This window comes from Callorhinus ursinus, unplaced genomic scaffold (genome assembly GCF_003265705.2).
Source record: "Callorhinus ursinus isolate GAN/ISIS: 27379988/994484 unplaced genomic scaffold, GSC_fseal_2.0 scaffold31, whole genome shotgun sequence".
NCBI classification, from domain to species: domain Eukaryota; kingdom Metazoa; phylum Chordata; class Mammalia; order Carnivora; family Otariidae; genus Callorhinus; species Callorhinus ursinus.
The window spans coordinates 15,068,189-15,088,132 of record NW_027397093.1 but is presented as its reverse complement, the minus strand read 5'-3'; the positions used below and the strand labels follow the sequence as shown (position 1 = coordinate 15,088,132).

Genomic DNA, 19,944 nt, shown 5'->3' with positions numbered 1-19,944 from the left:
GTTGGTTTTCCCAGGGTTCTGCAGGAACGAGGGGGGTGGCAGGCCTCCAGGCTCACAGGATGATGGGAGATCCAGGCTGGTCCCTGCCTCTGCTCCAGCCTGCAGCATCCCAGGGAGGGAGGGAGAGGAGGGGTGGGGAGTGGGGGGACGGAGTACCCTGGGACAGAGTGCAGGGCACCTGGTGTCTGTGGGCTCCAGCACTCACGCCCCGGTCGCCCTGTCTCTGCCACCTCGGTCCCCTCCCACGCCAGGAGCACCTAAGCAGCACTCTTTCGGCTCTGCGCTCCAACCAGATCATTACCCTCAAGGTTTGTGGATTCTGGAAGGTCTCCGGGCCCCTCTCTGCTGAGAGACTCCCTGGACGCAGAGCCCAACATTGCACGTGCCGGGCCCCACAGTGGGAGGTGGCGGGGCTCTCGGGGCGGCCGAGGCCCCTAAAGGCAGCAGGGACCTGGAAAGGCCAGCCACAGTTGGGCTCCCAGTTCTCAGCCCAGGCGGCCCCTGGTTCTTAACACTCATCCCAGGGGCCACGTGTGAGTTAAAATGCTTTCAAAAGCAAGAGGTCAATTATACACCATCTTTGTTGTCACATGGGCTCTAACCACTTCCTAAAGCCGCAGGGCACTCAGCTTCCATTGGTAGAGAGACTGGAAGCAAGGAGAATTTCCAAAAATGAAAATCGCATTAGATAATGTGATTGAACGTTGCCTCCCCACCAAAAGTGGTTGAACATGCTGGAGACATCCTTGCCCCCAGCCTTTATTTTCCAAACCCACCAGCCCCAGCGGGAGACCTCAGCAGCACTTAGCTTGTGCTCACACTGGCCGCACCCTCAGCCGGCTCAGCCCCCGGGAGCCCGACTTGGCACTGTCCTTGACCATCCTCCTCAGATTCGCTGATGCTAGCCTTTCTCGTTCAACCAAAAAAAGAACCCAGTGGTTGCCACACACCAGCCTGGCTTTGAGTACCAATTTAGCTGGTTCTGTGGCTCCCGACCAGAGCCTCTGCATCTGCTGCCCTCAGCCCAGCAGCCCCCGTCCTCCGCCAGGGACAGGCAGGGCCGGCAGTGCAATGGTGGGCTGTGCGTCAGGAGGCCACTCTCCCAGTCAGGGGTTGCTGCTGGCCAACACCCGCAGGGCCACACTCCTCCTTTGGGGATGCTGGGCCATCCAAGGGCGAGCTCGGCGCTGCGCCCCCTCAAGCCGCGAGAGGGCGCCATCCACACCTTCCCTCCCTGTGCCTCATGCCTGCTAATCACTCTTCTCTCTTCCTCTCCTCCCCTCCCACTTGGGCACCCTGCCTTCCTGGCGACATTCGGCATCATTCTGAACATCTGCGATCTTTGGCCTTTGCCCTCTGGCCTTCCAACTCATCTCTCTCTTCAGCTGCTGCCTCTCCTCAATTCAGTGCGACTGGCTCCACCCCCAGTCATAAAAAGACGGACCTTCCAGGTAGACACCTTCCCTTTGTCCAGACCACGTGTGGCGTCCCCAGGGGCTTGGCAGGTCTCCGGGCCCCGACGGGCCGGCTGGGACGGTAGACAAAGGCAGAAGCCCACTCTACTTCAGTTCAAGTCGATTAGACAGAATGGGACCCGTGAATGTCACAGATGTGGAGATACACAACCCCCGAGCCCAGGAGATCCACCAATACCACACGCCCCTGCTCCTCAAAACAGCGACAGCCACCACTGGGCGCCAGCCACAGGGCTGCGCCTTTGACCGGTCTGATTTCATTTCATTCTCTCAACCGTTTTATGACTCAGGCACGATCACGCTTATTTCACAGATGAGGAGTCAAGGTTCAGAGACATGAAGGCAGCTGCCTGAGGTCACACACCCAGTAGATTGCAGGGCACTCAGCTTCTGGGACGCTTATGAGCTGTGGGATTGGGGGCAAATTGCTTAACCTCTCTGTGCCTCCGCTTTTTCGTTTGTAAAATGAGGGTATTAACCATTCCTACTGCATAGGGTTATTGTGTGTGCAAAGCTCTTCGGATAGCTCCTGGCGTGGTTCCAGAGCTATTCTTAATTTGAGGCCCAGAGGAGTGAATTTGTGCCCAAGGTCCCACAAACAGCGAGAGGCAGAATGGGAAGCCGGCGACCAGGTCTTCAGACCCCACATTCATGGCTCTCTCGGTTGGACCTACACCGTTTATATTTAGAAAAGGATTGTTTTAGCACCTGATCACTTGTCACCTGAGTTTGAGGAGTGAGGGAATTTGCAGAGGGAATGTAGCCCACAACCAACGGGTGTAATCATTGTGAGCAACTGCTTCCTTCTTCCTGCCTTACGCACCCAAGGAGGCTGGGACAGAACCAGGTTGCAAAGAACAGAAAACAAGAGACCGCAGAGCCAGGGATCCAGGCATAGGCATTGCAGCGGGATTCTAGGCCAGGCGGCCCACGGCTGCCACTTACACCCCCAGCCCTCCCCACACTGTGCAGGGGTTACCCCCAAGGTCACGGGGATGCTGGAAAGGGCGGGGCTCTGAGATGTTCTCTGAAAGCCGGACAGCAGGGTCCAGAGCCACCATCTGGCCACACTCAGCAGTCAGGAGCCCAGAGGCCAGCAGTTCAGGCTCCTGATTGAACAAGGCTGAAAAATCCCTCCAATTAACAGCTAAAAATACAGCGGGACACGTGATGCGTGGGCTACTCGAGCCTGCATATCCCATTACAGCAGCCAGATCCTCGAGAGCCTCCATGTGCTCCCAACACCAACTCCAAGCACAGCTCTTCAGGGGGCCCCCTGGCAGCTCAGAGAAGCACCAGCCCCCACCCCCATCACCTGCCCCTACCTGTGTCAGACCCCATTCCAGAAGAGCTGTCCTTGCTTCTTAGACTGGCCGTTTGCCTCAGCCCCCAGGAGCCACCTCCTGGCCTTAGTTGCATTAGCCACCTCCTGGGCTCCAGGCACTGCGGTAAGAATGCCACATGGACTATCTGGTATAAGGTCACACTGGCCACCCGGGGGTACAGGGGCCGTCGTCATCATGCCCACCTTACAGATGCAGAAATTGAGAGGGTGCCCAGGATTCTATCCAGGCCCCTGCACGTTACTCCCTCCCTTTTCAAGAGCAAGGCGTGGGCGAGCCAGAACTTTCTGTGCTGCCCCGACCTGGTTTCCAAAGCGGAGAGGGAAGCATAGGGGGCCCTACTCTGCCTGCTGCAGAGCCTGCCTGGAGATTAGGGTTTTTCTGCTGCTGGCCATCATGGGACATAAAAAGGCTTGCCCATTTCCTATCAATAAACCAATATTGCTTTACAGGCTCTGTAAGACGCTTAAACATTGAGTCTGACATTTGCTGAAAGAGGAAACTATATGAAATATGATGTACTTGGCAGATGGTGTTGGAGGTCATTTCCGAAGTGCAGAAAGTTGGACAGGGAGCAGTTTTGTTTTGTTTTGTTTTGGTTTTTTCCTGGGGGCTTATTTGGAATGAATAAGAACAGTCTGGAGTTCCAGGTTTGGGTCCTGGCTCCCCACGGAATTCTCCACGTGACCTCGGTCAGGGAGCTCAACTTCTCTGAGCCTGTTTTCTCTTCTGTGGAATGGGCCTCATGACCCATTTCTGCCCCCGCCTCTTCCTCTGTGCCCTTGAGTGGCTTCTCAGAGGGTACAGCAGGATGAAGGCCAGGCCCCAGCGTGACCATGCTGGGTGCCATCTGCACTAGGATGTCCCAGCCGAGGGAGGTTCCGGCAGGTGCTGCTGGAATCCCACAGTTCTCACTCTGAGGCTGCTCACCCCTTGTTTCTACTCATCTTTTCCTCCCGTGGGGTTGCAGCAGGGAGGACAGCTGACGGCCCCTCAGCCCCCTGTTCCTGTCACAGAGGGTTGCTGAGAGCGCCCCGAGAAGGCTGGCCGGCCTGAAGCTCCAGCTGGCCGTGTCCCCCTACATCCCAGTCACCCGGGTCCCTCTGCATCCCAGCCTGGAGCTTGCACGCCTGCCAGCCTGTTCTGCTTTAGTCAGTCTGCAGGGATGGGCCCCTTCTCACAGGAGCTGAGCCCAGACGGTCCCTGGAGAGCTCACTTAGAAAATAACATGACAGCTTCGGTCTAGATTTGGAGGACTCTGGTTGGCCCCCGGCCCCATGATGTGGGTCACATGGACCAGGCTCTCTCCTCCTCCTGAGGAAACACAATGCCACCCCTAGTTCCCTGGGCCCTCAGCCCATCCGGGACACAGGCACAGTGGGTGACGAGGGCTGGGCTCAGAGCAGCTGACTGAGGAGTGGGGGCAGGGCAGAAGAATACTAATCGAGACCCATGTAGGCATACGGCACTTGACAGTGTCAAAATCAACCAAGCTCAGGGTTGCAGACTCAACTGTGCTCTGAGGCCAGGCACAGATGACGGAAGTGACAGAAGCAGGCCACACGCAGAAAGGATGGGGGAGTGGGGGCTGAGGCACCTGGGGAACCCAGGCCAGGCCCGAGAGGTGTGACTGCCCGCAGGAATGTGGGTGTCGAGTGCCAGGGCTCCCAGTGCGACATCAGAAGCCCCCAGTCCAAATGTTTTACACAAGATCTAGTGCCCAGTGGTTTAGTGAACCACGCCAACTTCTGTGGCCTCTGACCTAAGGACCCTCTATGACACTCAAGGCCAGAGAATCAGACAGCAGAAACAAGGGACTGCTGCTGTCGTTGAATGCCTTGGAGGCCCGGCGTAGACAGAGGATGTGACTGCCACACAGAGGGAGGGGCCGAGGCAGGCCGGGCTGAGGACCCCCTGGGCCGGACCCCCGGCATCTGAGCGGGCCGGGAGCGTGCCGGCGGTCGGGCAGGGTCATCTCGCTCACTCCTCGGCCTCTGCCCCAGCAGGGCTCTTGCTCTGGGACCAGCTGCTTGTGCAGCAGGTCCTCTCTGGACAACCCCCCCCCCACCTCTTGGGGGCCTAGTGTCTTGGCCATCTCCTTGCTGCCACTGGTCCCTGCATGCGGTCACCACCACAGCATCATCACCACCACGCCACACCGCCTGCCCACCAGAGCCCTCCACGGGGCCTTCACTGGGTGCATGGTACTGGGGCGGGAGCTGCTCCCCAGCCCCGGGGCTCTCCCCCTAACTCTTGTTTCCACCAACATCAGGGTGAACAGGGCCAGGCCGGCATCCAAGGCCCGCCGGGGCCACCAGGCCCGCCTGGACCAAGTGGACCTCTGGGGCCCCCGGGACTGCCAGGGCCCATGGGGCCACCCGTAAGTATCTTCTTTCTCTCTCTACCACCTCGTTTTCCAAGATCTGTCCCAAGAATTCTCTGGAAGCATCCAAACCTTACATCGCTGACAAGAACCTGGGTCCCCACCCAACGGTAGAAACACCTTAGCAAGGCCACTGGACGTGGGTGGCTCCTGCAAGAAGCTGCCCATCCCTGCCACACTCACCTGTTGTGCTCTGGTTCTGAAAACCCAGCTCTGGGGCCAGGCCTCAACGGCAGTCATTGACTTCCAGGGAGGAAATCGCTAAGAGGCTGCCCCTTTTGTGGCTTTAGGTTCCCAGAGGTGGAATTGCTGGGTCGTGCTGTGGGCCCAGGAGCCAAGAGGCGCCCCCTCCAGGCAAGACAACGCTCAGGCAGTAGGTCAAACCCAGGGTCCACCAAGCGCCCCCTCTCCAAGCCCTGGCCAGGACCTTGCTCTCTCGACCTATTTAGTGCAACTGAGCAGCCGGGCAGTTCAATGGGTTCTTTCAATCTTAGAGCCAAGACGAATGTCCTATGTTACTGAAGGGACAGGGTGAAGGACAAAGTCTGTCTAGTAATGTTTCTTTCACATGATTGAAAAAGAACTGTTTTTGTTTCTTATGACAAAAGCACCATGCATGATTGTGAAAATTTTGGAACATGGACAAAGAAAACATTTTAAATTGTCTATTTTGCCATATCCAGAGCTCACCAACATTAACATTTTGGAGGGTCCTGCCATTTTTCTCCTTAGACTTGTCTGCTCGTAAACATTTTTCCAGGCTGGTCGCATTCTGAGTAACGTCACAGTTTGTGTCCCATTATGTTTTTCACTCAACATCATAAAGCACACCCTTTCTTTGGGCTGGAGTCTCCCATGAAATGAATTTTAGGGCTGCTGGGCCTATTTATGAGTAAAGAGCTCCCTTCTGTGATAGAGATCCCTGAACATAAATGTGTGTGTGCATTTCTGATGCTTTCGCTGCAATAGATTCCCAGTGATAGAATGGCTGGGTTGGCGGCGTCCCTGCCACTCATCGAGTACGGCCGCCTTCCGTGTCGCTCAGCCTCACACCTGCGCCTCGCAGCTGCTCTAGCCGCCAATGCTGAGGCTCAGTGTAGGGCCCCTCTAGGCACGGCGGTAGCTCTGGCCACCCAGGGCACCCAGCGTGGCAGCTCAGCTCGGTGTGAAAACCTCACTTGCCTGCCCTCCTGCCCAGCTCGACCTCCACAATGGATTTTAAATACTTCTATGTTTTGAGACCCCAGGGAGAAAGACTAGTCTCACTGCCATGGGTTTGTAGATGGGAAAACGGAAAACCTGAAAGGAAGTGAAATTTAGGAAACTAAACCAAACCAAGCTGAGAGAACCCCCCAAAATACCCAAAATCCACTTTTTCGCTGACCCTGACCCCCCCAAACATGTCAGGTTCCCACTCACTGAACCCAAGCCAGGTGGCTTTCGTTGTTAGGGTGTTTATATAAAGGAAAAAACCAGGAAGCATGTTTTGAAACCCATGGGAACAGACCAGACTTGGGCATCTTGCTTTCCTCCAGCCTGTGTGTGCTGCCCAAACCTCTGCCCCAGACCGCAGTGGAGCCAGCCTGCCCTCGCCTCTCCCCTCGGGCTCCTGCAGGCCCGCGGCCCACACCACCTCCCCACGGCCGAGGGCTGTGGTCACAGCACCCTGGGCCAAAGGAGACAGAAGACTCCCCCAAAGGCTGGCAGGGCCAAAGGCAAAACCAAGGCTCTGCTGGGCAGGGTTGGCGTCCCAGGGAGGAGTCCCGGTTAGGAGGTGGGTGGGTGGGTAGGGACGCGGACCAAACCACACTTGCCATTTTAACAGGCTGCCGCTGACCTATTTTCCAGTGGCTGAGCACAGCAGGGACACCCACGGCCCCCACGTTGGCTCCGAAGGGCACTATGAGCCTGTTGTCCGCACACACACACTCCACAGGTTTCAGATCCCGTTCCAGGATCCTCTAGCTCTGTTCTCTAGCACACCCACAGCTCATGAGCACTCCTCTGCCCCAAGCCTCCGCAGCAAACACGCCGACCTGCTCTGTTTGCCAGCACATTCCATTTCCACTCACCTTGCTCTTGCTTCCACAGGGCTTACCCGGGCCTCCTGGACCAAAGGTGAGGGCCCTTCCGGGCCGTGCGCTGAATGGGTGGGAGAGCTCTCTGCGGGCTACCGAGTGAGCCGCTGAGAGTGGCCTCCGTGAGAGATGGGTCACACTTTGTTCACTTCAAAATGTCACCCTCCTCCTGGTAACAGCTTGGGTCCCGCAGAGATTGCACTTGTGTGTCCAGGCACAGCCGGTAGTCTGACTGGTATGGACACTGTGGTCCCACCTTCCAAGGAGCTTAGGGTCTGGTTGGAGACTCCAGGTTGATGCCCGGGGCACTGTCACACATCCCAATAAAAGAGGGTTTCCTACAGAGTCAGAACTGGAAGGGACCTTCGGGATCATCTGGTCTCTTGGGAGACCTTGTCTGGAAGCCCACGTGTCAAACTGACTCTCCTCTGAAGCGGGGTGCCCTGGCACTCGGGGGACCAGGAGCTGCAAAGCACTGACCCTGCCCAAGCATTTTGCACGTGTGGAGGCTGAGAGCCCTGGGGGAAAGTGACTTGTCCCAGTTCAGCAGAGAGTCAGCAGTGGAATCAAAAGCAAAATTCAGGTCTCCTGGGCCCCTGCCAGGTGGACCCTTCCCACCACGCCTCCGCCTCTGCAGGATGGGGACTTGTTTTGAAAAGAAGAGTCTCTGTTGGCTTCAGAGGAAGCAAGCTATTGTTCCAGGGAGGGCTGGAGGATTTACAGTCATTGAGAAGAGGAATGGCAATGTGAGGGCAAGTGCGCAAGCCAAAATGGGGCGTTTGGGAAAAGCTCACTAATTTTCTTCTCTTTGTTCCCCCAGGGAGACCCAGGAATCCAGGGCTACCACGGCCGGAAGGTAAGGAGGAAGGGGAGGGAAGGACCCTACATCCCCAGTGATAACCCAAGTAGGACTCCACCACAGCGCCAGCAGGGGCAGGACTTGGTCACGCACACACATGTCTGCACACACGCTTGCCCAATGTGAGCCTCACATCTGTGAGGTGGGTTGGACAGGAGTCTGTGTCTCCATCTGAGGCAGGAGGAGGCTCAGAGGGGCAGGGCCTCAGGCTATCAGTGGCCCAGCCCGACCCCAGACCCAGGTGGGTCTCCCACGGACAACCTGCATCCCTGTGTCTCTACCCAGGCAGGCCAGGTTCTTCACTGGCCCCCGAGGGCCTGGTAAATGGGAGCAGATGACCAGGGTCTGCCCTTGGGCAGAGCTCCATGCTGAGCACGGTGGGGGCTATGGTGGTGGGGGGGTCCCAGACCTTCTTTCTGACAACCTGCAGTCTAGAGAGACAGAAGGATTCCTGTACAAATAACCCTGGTGAAGGCAGATTGTGCTAAGCAATCGTTACAAAGCATTGTGTGAATATGGGTGGTGGGGGGTAGAGAGATTAATTCCAGATTGGGAGGAGTCTGTGGAAGTCTTCTGGGAGAAGACAGCCTGGGAGCCCCATCCTGGTGACTGGGTGGGCGTATCAGTTAACCTGTAGCTGTGTAACAAACCATCCTGAACTTCCTGGCTTAAAAGGATGATTTCTCTCTCTCTCTTTCTGGTTCTATGGATGGGCCATCTGGGAGTTCTGCTGCTGTCCTCTGGGCTCACTCATGCAGTTGTGTCAGATGATGGATAGAGAGGCCAAGCCATCTCATCCACATGTTGGGTGGCTGGTGCACGCCACGAGGGGGGTGGGGGTGGGAGCTCTGTTCTCCCCGCCATGGCCTCTCAGCTCCCAGTAGGCTACACAGCTTTTCTTACAGCATGGTAGGCCCAGGGCCATGTTCAAACCTGCCAAGTCTGAGTGCATGAGAGCTTTTCCAAAGCATCCAAGGCCATCACACTATCTGAGGTCCTGTCGGTCAAAGCAAGTCACATGGCCAAGTCATGTGGCGTCAGTGGGGCGAGGGGAGGGAACTCTGCCTCTGCTTCTTGTGGGAGGAATAGCAAAGCATTCATGGCCATTTTTAACCCACCACTGTGGTCCCTCAACCAGCAAATCTGAAGGGACGTGGCATTTTAGACAGGGAAACAATCTGAGCACAGGCCCAGGGGTGGTCATTACAATAACGATAATAACATAAAGAATAATCTTAGCAGTAGTCACCACTTACTGAATGCCCATTGTGTGCCCAGGCTGTCCTTCCATGTGACTGCCCTGCGAGGCTGGTACTGTTCTCCCATCTAACAAATGAGGAACCTGAGGCTTGCCCAGAGTTTCATGGCTCGCAAGCGGCAGAGTAGGAACTCAGTCTGGCCTGGGTCCTTCCGGTGGCACCACCCATTGCGGGGAGCCCTGTGCAGCGCTCCGAACCCGGACCTGGGCTGCAGGAGAAGAAAGGAGGCCGGAAGCAAAGGGGGAACAAGAAGGGGGAGGGATTTGGGAAAGGGACAGAGTGCTCCAGAGAAGCACATTCCTCGCACTCTATAATTGGGAGGCTGCCTTCACCGCATTGTTTTATGGGTGTTTGGGGGGGGGGGGGTGAAATGGCAAGACCTGAGAGACCTTTAATTAGTTCGGCATAAACTGAGAAGTTTGTATTGTGTCGGGAAGTGGAAATTATAGCCTCTGTGGTTGCTTCCAACCATGCACGCAGACTCGCGAGACTTACTGCTTCCTGGTGCGGTGCAGGCCCCCCGGGGGCACAGCGATGCCAGTGGCGGGCATCTACATTTGTGGACCAACTGAAAACCCGGTGCATCTGGAAAGGAGGTTGGGGGTCTACTGTTCTGAGGATGGAGAGGCCTCAGCTTAAGGCTGTGGTGTCAGGTGACTCTCAGGAGGCTGCAGGTGCTCGTCCCACGGTCCCAGCCCCACTGGGGCCGCGGGGTCTTGAGCCAGTGACCACTATCCCCAGGCAGAAGTTTGCTTTCCATCAGAGCTCTGAGATCAAGAGGCTAACGCCCAGGGACAAGTACCGCAATACTTCGCATCTCTGGTTCGGTCAAAGTTCACTCAGTCCCCATCCCTCCTGGTCCTCACCGTGACCCGTTAGAGCTCATTATCCCCCTGGCACAGATGAGAAGTTCAGAGAAGTTACTGCTTTGCCCAAGGTTGTACAGCTGGTGAAGGATCATGCTGGAACTGGAAGCCAGGTCTCACGCGCCCGAGCCCCCAGGCCAGTGTTGTTGTCCAGGCAACAGAAGTGAGTGCCTCCGCAGAGGGTCTCAGCCTAGGCTCCCTGTGCCCTCTCTGGGATGTGGAGGCTTATCTCCCGAGCTTCTTCTTCTCTCGGCTTGGAATGGGGGGGGGGGGAGACAGCTGGCTGCTGGGAGGATGAGTTTGTCCCCACCCCACCGCCCAAGGAGGAAGGAGCGAGTGCTGGTGGTGGGAACACCCAGCTGGGACAGAGGCAGTGGAACTGCCCCTGTGTTTGGGATGTAAGGGGAACCCATGGGGTAACCGACAGACCCTCCTCATCTGCTTCCATTGCCCTGTCCCGGAGACTTGATACACATACAGGGAGGTCTTTCTTTCAGCAAGGGGGGAATTTAACTCTTAGCAAAGATGTTTCTTGGCCTGCAGAGTTTGCTAATGATTAGTTCCGTCCATCATCACCTCCGCCGCCCTCCCCCCCCACCCCCGCCCCAGGCAGCTGGACCCAGCCTGGCATCCTCTCAAAGGCCAGCCAGGCTAGCAAGGCAGGCTTCCTCTCTAGCTCCTTCGGATCAAAGCCCAGTGTGGCCAGCAGGCCCTGCGCTGCCCCCAGCCCTGCTTGGGACCAGCCCTTCTGCCTAGACACGGAGAGCAGGGTTGCGCACCCATGTGGTACCAATTTGATCCGCATTTATGACCACCGATCTACTTTAAATATGTTGTGAGATGCCAGGTGTGTTTAAAACATTACAACCTTGGCTCTCTTTCAAGGGGATTGGTGGGTATGGTCAGACTGTATGTGGATCACAAAACCTGGTGAGAGTTTATCTGTAAGTGTGTCGGAGCTGGTCCAGCTGACTCGGCAGCAGGGGTTGCATTGATGCGCGGGCAGTCTTGGGGGTAGGACCGTGCCTGAAGCACACAGCCCCTTCCTGCGGGGGGGCAGGATGTGCCAGAGCAGCTTCTAAGGATGGTTATTCCTCCTGGAGGCTGTGGGGCCCCCAGGGGCAAAGGTCAGACAGGCCCTAAAGGTCAGATGTCTAGGGCACTGGGGTGAGGGCGGGAGGGGCAGAAGCTCACCCACCCAGCCCAGGTTGGCCCCCCCACCGTATGGCCATGCCGGTCCTTCTCGCCCCTCTTCAGTTCTGCAAAAGGGCACGATCGTTCCGCTCTGCCAGTCAGAGCGGGGGGCCACGTGGGTGGACACATGTCTGCGGAATGACAGCTAACATTATCACAGCTGCCTCACTGGCCTTTTCAACGGGCCAGCTGTGGACGTGCCACTGTGCCCGTATCATATTACTGAAGCCTTAGAACAACCCTCAGAGGAAGGCTTTATTCTTAGCCCTAATTTACAGATGAGCAAACTGAGGCCCACAGAGGTGAGTCCCGGAAGGTCCACAGCCAGGAAGTAGTAAAAACAGTTCTTTCTCATCCCAAATCCTTGCCCTAAATGACTGTACTACCTGGGCCTTAGGAGCCGGGAGAGGCGGCAGATGCCGTGTTTTCCCATTTCCCGTAGGCCCTCCTCCCCTAGAAGGAAAGAAGGTGGGAACTGGGCTGATCTCCTTCCTGAGGGAGAAGGCTGGGGCTGGATTCGGGCCTTTCTCTGAGCTTCCTAGGTTCTCTGCGAGCCAACCTTGGGGTTGATGCATTTCAGTCAAAGAGCCCAGGAAGTGGAGTGTTTGTCCATGGGCACTGATCCCCCCCAAATGATTCCCCCAAGGACTTAGCATGGCCCCGGGACTTCCACTACAGGCAGGAAAAGGCAACTTGTGCACTCTTCCTAAGGCCCCCCTGTACCCCTCTGGCTCTCGGAGGGCCTGAGGAACCCCAGGCCTCCCGCAGCATTCATGCACAGTGGAGCGCTCCGTGCGGATGGATATGGTAGATGCAGGAGCCTTCTGGGGTGGGGACAGCACTCTTTCAAAGCCGTGAAATCCTACCGGGCACATCCAGACCATTTAAAATAAAGCAGAGCAGGGATCTGAGACATGAGCCTCAGATCTGAGGCCTTAGTGGGGGCTGAGAGTCTCACCCCGCCAGCCTCCAGCCCCCAGCTTGTGCTCTCTGGGCCCTGTTTCTCCCACACTCCAAAGCCCACAGATTAATTAGAGCTGACTTTTCTTTTTGGAGCTAACTACAAAATCAACCGATCTCAAATCGAGATTACAAACCAGCCGCCCTTCCAAAGCCCCGGCCTTCGATGGGGCGCCTGACCCCGGTAATTCCCCAGATCACTTCCTGCCGGTCCTAATTACCAGAGGAGCTGACAACTCCCCGGTTCCAGTCCTCTCCTGTCTGGCGCTGGCTAGGGCAGCGAAGAAGGAAATGAGCTGCCTTTTCCTGGAAGGGAGGCCTAGGAACCCTCTGCCCTTAGGGCAGAAAGAGACATTAGCCTGCCTCGCCCGGCTTTCCCAGCCCAGGAAAGGGACCTGGTCCAGGCCCGAGGCCTGAGCCACGTGCTGGCCTCTGCCCCCACCCCCCACCCCAGCCCTGCACAGCTCTCAGACAGGCCTTCCTCCTCCCTGCAGAGAACAAAGAGTCTGTGTGTGGTGCTGCTTCACCCGGGGCCCTCCCCACGGCGCTGGGCTGCATGGGAGCTCCATCCCAGGGAGATCCATTCATCTCCCATACTCCTCTGGCCTGACCTCTGCTTGGTTGGGGAGCTGACCTTGAAGCCCCCCACCCCCCTCCAGACTGTGTCTTCTTGCCAAATCCCTGCCCTGCTTAATCCAACAAACAGTAAATCACCAATTAAGAGGCCACTCCCACAGGACAGGAGCATGGCCATTTTGTGCTCCAAGGAGCTGCCTTTCATCCCGTCTCGGTAATCGAGGGGTCCCTCCACCTGGAAGCCGGGACCAGAATAGAAAACCTACTGATGCTGCAAGGCGCTCTGTGCCAGGCCCGGCTGGAGAGTTAGTGGCATCATAAAAGGCAGGGCTGGGACCGGCCTTCAAGGTCATTCGAGGCAGCCCCCTCTCTACCCACCTGTGCTCACCCAGAGCTTTCTTAGCCACAGTGACTGGAATCTACCCCTTCCTGGCCAGCAATCAGGCGTTCCTGGGTTAACCAAGAGGTTAAAGAGCCAGGCTTCTCGGTGGTGGGATGTCCTGGCCTGGGGGTCTCTGGCCTGGTTCCCCTACAGCCTCTGCCATCCATGCTCTGTGCCCCTGGGCGATGCACAGAGGGCCCACCTCCCCAGCTACAGAGTGGCCCAGGTGGGGTTGCTAGGAGCCCACTGGGGGAGCTCCTGGTGTCCTACTGGGAGGGTAAGGGGAGGCAAAGAGAGAGGGGATAAATTGGGGACCCTAGACTTGAACAGACTATGAGAATTCCCTCTGTACTTAAGATGAAGACACTTGAGTTAGTGAATCAGCACAATTCCGAACCTAAACCTTTTAAACAGGAACGCTTTTAAGAAGAGAAATGGGCAGAAGGACCCTCATAAAGACACACTGAGGGGAAAAATTATGTAAACAGAAGTCATGGTCCCCCTTTTAGCAATAGCTGCAAGAAACCCCCTTCTCACTCCCTGCAGACAGGTGCCCTTGTCCACAGCCACCCCGAAGCCCTTGACAATGACTCAGCCCTGTCTCACCTCACAGATCCAAGAATCAGTGCTTCCTGGTGTCAGACTGGGCCGGTCCCCAGGGCAGAGGTGAGGCTGGGGTAAGCCCCGCCTGATGAGAGGGGAATGAGCCTGCAGGGTGGGGTCAGCCGGGGGCACCCCTGCTTCCTGCCCGACAGAGGGATGGGATCAAGAGAGCCTGGGTCATCTGTAGAATTAAGCGACTTGACCCAGAGGGGAGGGAAGGGGCGAAGGTCAGCCACGCTAACGAGGAGGGCTGCCTCCTTAGGAGGCTCCAAGGGGCCCGGAATTCCCTGGAGACGGTGGTTTTGTCTTTACATACAAGCCGGCACGGGCTGAGGACAACCCCAATTAGCGGGAAACCCTCACTCCCCGGGGTTCGCTCTGCACTGCTCCTGCTGAGATTGGAGACAGAAGCCCAGAGATGGGGCTCGAGCAGACCCCCACCCCACCCCCCTTGCTGAAGCTTCTGCAGCTGTCCCTCCAGGTAGGAGGGAGGGAAAGCAGAGACCCCCTGAGACCCGTCCTAGACCAGCATTTTCCCCACAGCTAAACTCCCACCTCCACAGCCTTGCTTTGCAGCTGCCGACAGACCCAGCGTCCCCTCCCCAGCTCCGACCTCTCTCCTGGCTAAAGGCCTCAGGTAGGCAGGGCTGGCGGTGGCTGGAGAAAGGGCCAGAGCAGTAGCAGGCCAGTGGACTCTAGTCTGACTCACTTTGCAGAGGAGGAGCCTGGACCCAGAGAGGGAAAGAGGCTTACCTAGGGTCACACAGCCTTTCCTGACTCCCAGCCAGTTGCCCCAGATGGAGACGAGAAGAGGCAGCCAGGGTCATTGAGGGAAGGCGAGGGAAAGACAGAAGTGGAAGGGCCAAACTGATTTCCCACCTGGACCCCCCACTGCTGGGGACTCTGTCTTCGGGGTGTCTTTGGGGCTAAGTCAACCTGGTTGGACCAGTTGGAATGTTAGCAGGAGATCCTGGGTCCACGGAAGGAGACAGTGACAGGGGCCCTCGGCGGGGACTCCTCTGAGGAGGGGCCTCTGACACCCTCGTGGCCACAGTCACCAGACTTCTGACAAGGTCCTGTGGCGCCCTCTGCTGGCCACAGAGCAGGCCTGTGCTGGCGGGCAGGGCCCTGCCTAGCTCCGTCCTCCCGCCCAGCGTGGGGTTAAAGACCCAGCCCCCCAGCCCTAGGAGCTGCCCTCCTGCGCTGACCCCTGCACCCTTCCGAGGCAGGGACCTGAGGGCCCTCCAGCTGAGAGGGGCTTTAGAAGCAGCCCATCGATGCTTGGGGTTGGCTTAGAGAAATGGGTACCAGGACTTCGGCAAAGACCTGTGTTCAAATCCCTACTCCGCATGACCTTGGCCATCATACCTGACTTCTCAGAGCCCATTTGTTCCCCTGTGAACTGGGAATAAAATCCAGTGCCACATCGGAGAGGAGTCTTGGAGGTTGAATAGAGGAAAGATGGAAAGCCTTTAACCTTGTGCCAGGCCCATGGAAGACACAGTAAATGGCCTGTAAGAGGGATTTCCCAGAATTTGGGGCCTGGGGCAATGACTCATCTGCTGTGTTCACCTCCTGAGTACGGATCCACTAACCTTGCCTGTCACTCAGGGGTCAGGGGTCAGGGGTCAGGGTGAGGAAGGGCTCCTGTGTTTGGAGCTAAAGATTCTGGGCCTTTTGCAGAATTTGGAGACTGAATCCAAGGAGGATGGAGGTGAACCATCCCAGGCAGACATTAATTCATGCCTGCTGATTACAAATGCTGAGTGGTCCCCGCTGCACCCAGGAACCAGCATTGGGTATGGGCATAGCAAAAGGCTTCACAGAGGAGATGGTATTTGACCAAGGCCCCTAAAAATGAACAGGGTGTCGAGGGAACATCAGAGAGGCATAGAATCTGGGGCGCCTGGGTGGCTCAGTTGGTTAAGCATCTGACTCTTGATTTCAGCTCAGGTCACGCTCTTAGGGTCAGGAGATCGAGTCCCACATCAGGCTCCACGCCCACAGCTGGGCGTGGAGCCTGGTTGAGATTCTCCCTCTCCTTCTCCCTCTCTCTCAAAAAAAAAAAAAAAAAAAAAAAGACATGGAATCCTGAAAATGGGTGGTGTTTTCAGGGAAACAGGCAGTAGGTGTCAGGATGTCAGGTGATGAGGCTGGGAAGGAAGCCGAGGACGGAATGCCTGGCCCCGTTTCTGCGGTCAATGCCGGGCAGTGTCTACTTTGCAGTAAGGGAGTGTCACTGTCCAGCCAGTGTCCCGGGGAGCTTCCCCGGACGCCAGCGCCGAGGCCCAGTCAGGGAGCAGAGAGGGTGGAAGAAGTTCTAGCTTTGGCCAGCAGAAGGGTGGATAGGACTTCCCAGAACACGGCAGAAGAGAAGGGATAAAGGCAGCGGAAAAGATGGAGGCCAGGTGGGACCAGTGTCCCCCTCTGCCCGGAAGCCTGCGGGAACTGGGGCCTGGCCTGAAGGCCACAGCTCTTGGGACCCGAGTGGGGAGGCTGGGCCGGGACACAGTGTGTCCGGACCCTGTGGTGCCATCCCCAGCCTGCAGCTGTCTTCAGACACAGGGAGCCACAGCCGAGCGCTGACTGTCCCCTGTCACTGCTGGCATTCCGAGCCCGGGCTGGGGCTTCATTTGGGGCTCAACTTGCCGAGACCGGAGCTGCCCTCCTTCCTCTCCTGAGCACCAGCCCCTTCTCGGACACAGTAGGTCTGCCTCGACTCATCTACTCTTGACCTCCATCTGTCACTGGCTGTCATCTCCAGCGCCATCTCCTTCCTGTCCTGAGCTCACAGCCCCGCCCCAGTGGTTTGGCGTTTTCGCGGGGAGGCAAAAGAGGTTGAGGAGAAAGACGGGCCACTGCTGAGCTCGTAGAGCAAACCCCACAGTGTCCCGAAGCTACAGTTCTCCTGGTGCCCATGGATGGGTTCCAGGCAGCACCCTGCCTCCACCCTCACCCCCCAAACCACAGGCTGGCCCTCCGCCGTGCAGGACCAAGACCCCCATGCCCTTGGGAAGGGTTAGACCCAAGGAAGCTGGGAGGAAGGGGAGTCCCAGATGAAGAGGAGAGGCAGGAGCCCGTGTGGCTCAGCCAGCAGGTACCACGAGAGCGAAGCTTCTGGAGTGAGAACGGAGCCGGAAGTGCTAGGTGGCGATGAGAGGGAGGGATGCGTGGGTGAGTGGCCAAGTGCACCGAGCTCTGACCCAGCTGGGCCCCTGGCTGGTGGTAGGTCCTGCACAGGCCCTCCTGCAGCCCCTCGGGACTCGGACTCTGCTGGTGAGCCTCTCTCTCTCGGGGGGCCTTCCGTGAGTTCACGTAGCTAAGAGGAACGGCCTGCGGTGGCTACCAGGTCCTCAGAGGTCATCGTGAGCTGGACAGGCGTCCCAAGCTTCCAGACCAGCCAGCAGGAGTATCTCGTGGACATCCCTGCAGGCCGTTCTCCAAGGGCCGAGGCCTCGGGCGAGTCTGGGCCTCTTCTCAGTGTTTCTTTTATTTCTTCCTTCAGGGAGAACGGGGCATGCCAGGGATGCCGGGCAAACATGGAGCAAAGGTACTTGCCCTTCCCCCTGTCTCCGGTAGCACCCCCCCCACCTGCAGCCCCTGCCTGAGCTCCGGCCCTTTCTCCCAAGTTCTGGGACACCTGGGAGGCCCAGCTCCTTCTCCTTCCCATATCCGCCGTGGAGACCTGAAGACGGGGTACACATTTCCCCCCTACCCTCTCCCCCTGCGGTGTCAGCCTGCTCTTCCGGGCTGGGCGCTTCTGTTTGGCCCACGAGCCAGCACTCCCCAGCACCCTCCTGACATGGCCAGGCCTCCTCCCGGGCATCTCTGGGCCATAAAAACGCTTCTCGGGAAAGCCCAGCTCTGGTTGCCATCCCATGTGGGGAGTAAGGCCTCCCTAAATATGCCCTCCACTTACAATTGACTAAGCGCTGCATCTGGCAGCCTATTTACCGCAAAGTGGCTGGTCTTGGGCTGATGTGGAAATGGGGTTCACTCCCAGCTGCCCCCCAGTCCATGAAGGCACAGATCCAGAGAGTTCTTTGTGAGAAGAATCCCACCTGCCCACTCAGGGGTGAAATCAGCCATCTCCCGTCCTTCCCTTCCACGCAGTGCTCCTTCTACCCCCTTCCCCTCCCAGCGCCTCCTCCCCCTTTCCTATCCCACATTGCACCCCAGAGACACCCCCATCTGGACACTCCTGGGCTCCCTGCCAGGAGGGTCTGGGAGCCGAGCAGGTGGTGGGAAGCCTGGGGGGACTCAACCGTGCTGCTCAGAGCCTCTACCTTCCTGGGGACCCACGCTCCCTGTGCCAGACGCAACCACCCACCCTTGCCGTGGGTCCGGTCAGCAGGCAGAAGCAAACAGTCTGCCTTCGCATTCCCCCCAAGGGGAGGCTGGGAACTGGCCACTCCCTCCATGCTCGCCCCAGGTCGCCATGCCTTTTTCTTCTCTCCGCCAGGGAGCTCCTGGAATTGCTGTGGTTGGGATGAAGGTCAGTGGCACGTTAGCACTGCGCACATGAGGGGCAGATTGGGAGGGAAGGAGAGAGGAAGACGGGGTTGGGGCTTCAGGGACTCTGTGGGGTGGCCCCTGGGCCAAGGAGGAGGCAGACAGGATTCAGAAACATTTCTCTTAAGGCAACGTGTATGCCATTATGCACAACTCGAACTAGAGACGTTTTAACTAAGCCTTGCATAGTAAGTAGCTAAGATTTGCCAGCCTCAGCTAGAGCAGCACCATGCCAGGGGCCAAGGGGACCCAGTGCTTTCCTTTATACCTCAGAATCCCAACAGCTGCGTGCTCGCAAAGCTCCCGAGGGGAGAGCAGGAGTCCTTCCCCTGAATCGCACACTAACCACATTTGGTTGGCAGACAGATGCATGGGGACACCCAGAAGCACAGATGTGGATCTCCCGGCAGGTCCACAGACCGGGGGCACCATGTCCAAAGCAAATGGCCGTTCCTTCCTCTCCCCCCGAGCTCACACTTGCCACATCCCTCACCTAGGGGAACAATCGGGAAGAGTCCAGGAGGCCTCCTTTGGCCTGGGACCTGAAGTCTAGGCAGAGGGAAGCCCTGGGCTGGCCAGATGCTTCACGCACCCCATGAGGACCTTTGCTCATTTATTCGTGCTCTAGCTCTCACTCTCTCTCCTTCATCTCTTTACCGGAGTCGTCTTCTTTTTTTTTTTTTTTCCCAAACAGGGTGAGCCAGGGACCCCAGGAGCCAAGGTACTGATACAGAGGGAATGTTATGGGCTACACGGAGCATCAAGCATTGGGAGGGGGGGCAGCTACTGCTATGCTCTCGGCCCCCCCTGAGGCTGGCCTGGAGCCGGGGGCCCGACTGAGCAGAGGAGGGTCCACCCAGGAGGGAATCCCCCTCCCTGGATCCTGGCCTGGAGCTCGGTCAGTTTGCCTGCACACCAGCTCCAGCAGGCAGTTAACTCTTGTTCCCTGTGCCTGCAGGGCTCTCTGTCTCTCTTGTCTCATTCTATAAGGGATGTAACATGAAAAAAGTTTCCATGCCAAATATGTTTGGGAAGTACAGAGTTAAAAATATTTCACAGGGGTTTGTTTGTTTGTTTGTTTGTTTGTTTACTGCAGGCCTTTAAGATGCTACATGTATATTGGGAAGCTCTAAAACTGTAATTCTGGTGCAGCATTTTCAAACTTTTTGACTAGAGCATCCTTTTCTTAAGAGGAGCGTCTTATGGGACTAGTATTCTTGAAACGCTGGTTTATGATCACTGTCCACGGTACCCCTCACCACCCCCCCAATCCTCTTATCAGTGACTTTCTCTTCTTACCCCAAAGGGAGACCCAGGAGCAGCAGGGAAGCCAGGGCCCCCAGGTTTGCCGGGAAAGAGGGGGCAGAGGGTAGGATATTGTGTCTCTGAGTGTGTGTCCCCTTCAGACTGGCCTCTGCTGGTCCTCCACTCCCTGCCCCACCCCCATGGCCCGT

The 19,944-nt window shown here is 57.4% G+C and overlaps 1 protein-coding gene across 1 annotated transcript in view; it reads left to right on the top strand.

The window, feature by feature from the left end:
- The window catches only part of COL13A1 (collagen type XIII alpha 1 chain), a 73,863-nt gene that overhangs the window by 18,007 nt on the left and 35,912 nt on the right, over positions 1-19,944 (top strand). The window contains exons 9-15 of the mRNA XM_073878895.1: positions 252-308; positions 5,091-5,198; positions 7,293-7,319; positions 8,100-8,135; positions 17,484-17,528; positions 18,441-18,473; positions 19,185-19,211. Of these exons, the coding sequence (XP_073734996.1) occupies positions 252-308; positions 5,091-5,198; positions 7,293-7,319; positions 8,100-8,135; positions 17,484-17,528; positions 18,441-18,473; positions 19,185-19,211 (333 nt within the window). The remainder of the gene's footprint in view (positions 1-251; positions 309-5,090; positions 5,199-7,292; positions 7,320-8,099; positions 8,136-17,483; positions 17,529-18,440; positions 18,474-19,184; positions 19,212-19,944) is intronic.